The 5,914-nt window shown below is 48.8% G+C and overlaps 2 protein-coding genes across 2 annotated transcripts; both read right to left on the reverse strand.

The window, feature by feature from the left end:
- Positions 1 to 1,810: 1,810 nt before the first annotated feature.
- On the reverse strand, positions 1,811 to 2,432 carry Pmar_PMAR018395 (hypothetical protein; the record flags this gene model as incomplete). The annotated part of the gene is made up of 2 exons (XM_002771278.1): positions 1,811 to 2,103; positions 2,310 to 2,432. Coding segments are annotated over 2 exons (416 nt in total), but the record flags the coding sequence as incomplete, so codon positions are not given.
- A 162-nt stretch (positions 2,433 to 2,594) lies between these two features.
- Positions 2,595 to 3,143, reverse strand: Pmar_PMAR018396 (hypothetical protein; the record flags this gene model as incomplete). Its single annotated transcript, XM_002771279.1, has 1 exon — positions 2,595 to 3,143. The coding sequence occupies one exon, from the start codon at positions 3,141 to 3,143 to the stop codon at positions 2,595 to 2,597; it is 549 nt and encodes a 182-aa protein (XP_002771325.1).
- Between the last annotated feature and the right edge of the window lie 2,771 nt (positions 3,144 to 5,914).

A 5,914-nucleotide genomic window follows, 5' to 3' on the forward strand; every position in this document is an offset into this window, starting at 1 on the left:
GATCATGCTGGATTCATACCACTCCATCGCAAAATTACAACACGATTGCAGCCCCGAAGGGACGCCTATTATTCCTCTCACCGTTGAAGGGCTTTCCTGATAGCTGATCGTTCGTAAGTATAGCCAGTCTCGACCAGAGTAACAGGATCTACCATGACTTCTTGTGTGATAGGGCACTCGAACGATTCCTCCAGGCTCCTCAGCAAATCCTCATCATCTGCCATATCGTACGAAAACGTACAGATAGAAACTAGAGTGGGGAAGCCTGCCAGGGTGCTCAATTTCAGTGAGCAAGACAGAGGTCTCGTCAGAGAGCAAGGTCAACCCAGGTGAGATTCGGGGCACGAGTAATCATCCGCTCTTGTAGGAGCACACAAGCGGGCGCACGCTAGCTACATACACGCTGCTAAGGTCAATCTCGATGGCTCTTGTCGATGGTGAAGTGATGAAGACTGGGGACAAGACTTGTGTGTTGGGAATTTCGATCAGCTTGCTCACCGGGGTCATCAACGTGTTCCACGATACCGATCATGTGGTGTCGGATTCATCTATAATACCTTTTAAGAGACCTATTCAGCGGATATGGCTACCAATTTAGCGGACAGGGAAATCACATTCGCGGATAGAGACATCAATTTAGTGGGGTCGGACAGGGAAATCAATTCCGCCGCGAAATTTTAAATCAATTTCATGATGGAGGAATGCAATTCCACGGACAAGGACATCAGTTTCGGGTTAGTGTTCCATCTACACGAAATAATCTTCGATGATCTCAATCGCTGACTTCGATGAGATCATGGGAGACTCCACCTCCATATGGTGTGTTTCACTGGCGAGATAGGCTCTGAGCCTAAGGCTCACGATTGCCACAGAATAAGAGGACAGTGCAACACAGGCGCATGAACTTCCCTACGGCGCAATCTCAGCTCGCGCTTGCCAAGTCACGAGCTTCTTCCGTCCCTTATGTGTTCTCGTTTTGGTGATTTTCCACATGTTGCGGAAAAGCAGCGGATCAGTGGGACTCGCGCTATCATCAATATCCTTCGAGCCGATCTTCAGGTATTAGTTTGTATCATTGATAAACTCTCACGAACTTTTCGCCATTCCACCCGTTGCATGCGTTAGTTAATCATGGGCACTATGTTGGGGGCACAACGCCCTCAGGGATACGTATCACGGAAGCATATGCAGTGCAGACTCTGAACTCATTCAACGAGTCTCAACGAGTGACAATCTTCCCAAATGACAACGACTTTCCTTGTCATTTGGGATAATCTGAGTCATTCCAGCGTCCGAGTTTGGTCACTTATCACCGAGTGAGTAGTTCTTCTAATTGTGAGCGATTGAAAGTAGTAGATTCTGATGTGTTAGTGGGCATTTGCGTTCCTTCGAACTCGGGAGCGGGTCTCCGAGAGCACGAACAGTCCAGAAATCAGTCCAGGCCGGTCACCAAGACAGTGGATAGGATGCACTACATTCAATGTAGTAATTGATCTAACAGCAACCGTCGCAAACGTTTCGCAGCCTTCGCACTTTATCAACTTGAAATCTCATTCGAGAAGTGAAACATCTTCCATAAGAAGGGAGAGGAAGAGTCACAAAATACTGTCGGGTCGGTGATAGTTGGGAGTAAAAAAAGTAGAGATAAGGAATCAATGAACCTTCATCTACCATTATTGAACCACGTACAAAATTCGGACTTTGTAGACACACCCAAGGTGTGACACCTTACCGCTCGACTTTGAAGTGAAATATGATAAGGGCCCAGCTTAGGAGGCATACCTCAGAAGCACCACTCGCTGAGTACTACTCGGTAAGGCGTCGTCCAGAAGATAAAGCAATGGCATGAAACAGGGAGTTTGCGTCCCAGGGGTATAGATCCTCGCTCTCGAAAGATTCGCCGCCTTCCAAACCAATGCCGTGCAGTCCATACTTCTTGGCCAGGGCAACCTTCTCGATCGCACGAGTTTGAGAGAAGAAAAAGTAGCCGGTCCCATTCAAGAAGGCTGACCCGTTCCCTCTTGGATCCGCTCCGAGGTCGTAGATCGCATTCGAGTATCCTATGTCTGAGCTCTCGGAGTCCGATCTAGCAAGTAGCGGTACCTGAAAAACAACGTTGAATTTACGCCACACAACCTAAGTCGAGTAGCTCAGGTCTGTAACAGTAAACACGAAGACTGCCTCCAATGGAGAAGGTGACTTCGAGGAAAACTCTCTATCGCAGACAGCACTGATGTCCCCGGTAATTTTCTCAGTACTACAGTCACGGCAGCGAAGGACTGAAGATTGTGAAAGTCGCACACACTTACAACAAGGATGAGCTTATTGGGATTTAAGCCAACTTTGACGGCATTCTTGATCAGGTCTTCGGCGAAACGATCCGTATTGAAGTTTTCTGCGGCCTTCGGATCCCGAAAAGCTGGCCACGGCATAATGACGGCCCTATCGACCATCTCTGCTATGCCGGTTCCATTCATTTTCTGCCAGTCACTTGGTAAGATGGTTAACCTAGCGTGCAGGAATAACTGTTGCAGCTAGTGAACAGAACATGGCCCATGTTTCATGGATTCCCATGCTCTGAGGCATTTGCTGACTCACTCCAAACATGCCCGTACGTTGAGCTCCTTGATTGCCTCGATGAGCTCCTTCAGAGGTTGGTATTGTTTGGGATCAGTCGGCAGGCTCAAACCCACTTGAAAACCGTCAACAGGGTAATCTTTCAGGAACTCGCTGGCACTCTTCAAGAAAGTAGCTTTATCAAAGGTGTTATTCCCATAGTCCAAATAGAACCGCGTGTCAGCAAGTATCTCTCCCCCTGCAGCATCCACCTGCTTCCTCAGAGACATGAAACCAGTTATATTCCAAGGGTCGTAGAAATCAGGCTCCAACACGACTTTACTCTCTTCGATTGCATATCCGCCGAGCTGAAAACTATCCGCACCAGACTTGACAAGGTATTCAAAATACCAGTCCCAAGTATAGTTGACAGTCGGAATCGTGTGGTCATAGCTTTCGGGGGCTTCTTTAATATTCCACGGGAATCTCATTCCTTTGTAGAACTTCAACGGTTGGCCCATATAGGTGTCCGCGTTAGCAGTTGCACTGAAAGCGTACAGACACAGAAGCTTTGAAGAGACCCACATGGAGGACAGGGATGATACGACAACTGCACAAAAAAGTTGCCAAGTAGCCCGGAAGCAGCTCACAGTGTAGACTCGCGCCTAATTACCTGCCTCCCCGCAAGCGCGATAACTTACGGTCACTATGGCGCAGTTCTACTATGCCGGTACAGTGCGAAATACTGGTAGAATGCTCAAACAAGTGAGGGTAGATCAAGTACGCACGCTGATATGTAGTATATGCAATCGCGTCACGGTAGTCACGTCACGTGACTCACGTGCCAAGGTAACAGGCACGTGAGTCACGTGCCTTGATCTGACGAACTTGATCAACGACCGTTGATGTGCGGATAGTCTCCGCACATGCTCTACAACCACAGAGTTCGGGTGAGCACAGCAGAAGGTAGACCCAACCACCGACCGGTGCCCGCTTCCGCGAAGCGGGAACCGGACACAATCTCAGCAGAAGTCGTAGCCCGACGTGACGTCGGCAACGTGCGGTCTCGAGACAGGATGGCGAACTGTGGTAAGGATTAAAACCCAAACCGGCGGATTGAAACCGCGACATGATCGGGAGTCGCGGGGCTAACCGCAGACTCGCGTGTAAGAGGGTGAGCTAAGAGTTGAGTTCACAGGCTGTGAATCACAGCCGCAGGCCAAGGCAAAACTACTAACAAGGGAAATCTGAGGAGATACGAACGAGAGTGACCGATATGTACTCAATACGAATGCTGCATCAACGTCACTGCAACGGTCGCCAAGGATCTTTTGCAGCCGCTGCGGCACCCCAACTAATTTTGTTTCCTGGGTAGACACAGTCGAGACCGCGCTGCGAGCAACAGAACACAGAGACCTGCCAGCAGCAGCAGCAGTCTATCGTTTTCTCCTTCGCAACCCACGCGTGTTGCACACCAATATTCACGGCGTGAATTCTCACGGTGTAAAAAGCGTGGATTTCACGCCCTTCCATGGTTACCGCGTCGCGGCGCTGATAAGATTTCAGTTGACTCAACAACACCTGGAATGGGCATGGTCGGGGTCGAGGTTTTTCTATGGAGTGTATTTGGTAACAATAGTGAATGATGACCTTGTTGCTGATACACAAACGGAGTGATGGGCCATCATTGATGGCATTGATGATAGTTCTTCTGAGTGGACACTCCCCACTAGTAATGATGCCGTGAATGTCTCGCAGGATGACGAGAACACTTTGTAGATGATCTAACCTTGAACTCGATCAAAAATGCTAAAAACGAGCCATTTTTGATCTACTCGTGAGCCATATTTTGGGCGGCAGGCTGCCGCCGGCAGCGTGGTGGAAGGATTTTCCATGCAGCTTTCCTTTCGAAGTCATAGCCTCCGTCGATGAGTCGCCGACAGTGAGTCTCCGTGCAGTCCTGCCAGAACTGTCCTGGGTTACCCAGTACTACTAGGGGAAGAATAGTGGTTATTATTCTCGAGAAGGTTTATCATACTTTCTTTCCGGGAATTCCCGCTAGGGAAGAGTTGCATTTGTCGCTGATGGGTTACACTGCCGCAGCATGCATTGGTACGACTACAGACATACAAATCTCCACGTTTCACGTGACGGTCACAATGGTTTCACGAGATCCCAAGGGTTTCCAGGATGGATTAAGATGGGTCTTGAAATGATTTGAAGTCCTCAAACAGAAAGGTGCACGATGAGATGATCCGTTGGAGCACTCTCGGTCGGTCGGAGTAGCTCCGGCCGACCGAGTCGCAGCGTGAGAAGCCGAGTTGGTCTAGTAAGTGGCCTTCATATCTAAACGCAACAACATCCGCAGAATTCAAGGGAAAGAAAACGTAGCATATTGCTCTAGAGTCTAGACCCATCCCACAACCGGCCGCTCGATTTCGTCATTGGCAAGGTGATGAGCCAAAGCTTTCACTCTTGATCGCTACTCGAGCCACAACGAGGCTTGCAAGAGTGTGCTCGTGGAAAAATGTTGGATACCTCGCATATCAATGCGCAGACTTGCATACGATAAGCGACGAACAGCAGGCTCTTGCGCACGACATTAACGCGATATTGGACCAAGATATGAAAAAATGGGAAATGAAAATGAATAAATGGTAAATAGATGGATACGGTAGTGAGAATGACCCGAAATCATCACATTGTTCAAGACTCTTGAATCAAGAGATATGTACAGTTCGTGAGGCACCAGCATCAGAGCTCACCGACGTCGCCACGCCGGCTAGGCATAGAATCATGATGCTGCGTAGATTCACAGTATATTCACGTTCTGTAGATTGCCGCGGATCACATATTTGGTGTAATCTTCTAGCATAGGAGAAAAGTCAAAAAATTCGTACTTAACCAAGTAGTACCAGCCACCTCTCACCCTTTTTATGAGGATTTCTTGTCTGCTGTAAAACTCAGAATAGGGCACATTAGAGGAGCATTTGTGACTGACTCTCAGGCCCAATCCGTCGCTCTGCGCTCCACCAATTAGACTATCCCACGAGCTCCAAACGCTCACGTTACGAGGGAGGGTACCAAAGTCGATAGTCGGAACTCGGAAAAACACAAATACACGATCTGGACCGTAGGAGTTCTTGCCTGGAGCTGGGTTCCACCAGAAGTCTCTGGTTTCATCACCGACACTCAGGTGAGCCCAACCATCCGTTACAACTAAGATATCGGGCTCTCTGGTTCTAGTAGGGCTGGACACAGTGATGTTTACTGACATGCTGCCATAATGCCCAGGCCTGTTAGTGTTGAGTATGATCCCGGCAACTTCTCTATAACTCCCATCGGTTGTGTTGCTCTC

This window comes from Perkinsus marinus (genome assembly GCF_000006405.1).
Source record: "Perkinsus marinus ATCC 50983 genomic scaffold scf_1104296963162, whole genome shotgun sequence".
Lineage (NCBI taxonomy): Eukaryota > Perkinsozoa > Perkinsida > Perkinsidae > Perkinsus > Perkinsus marinus.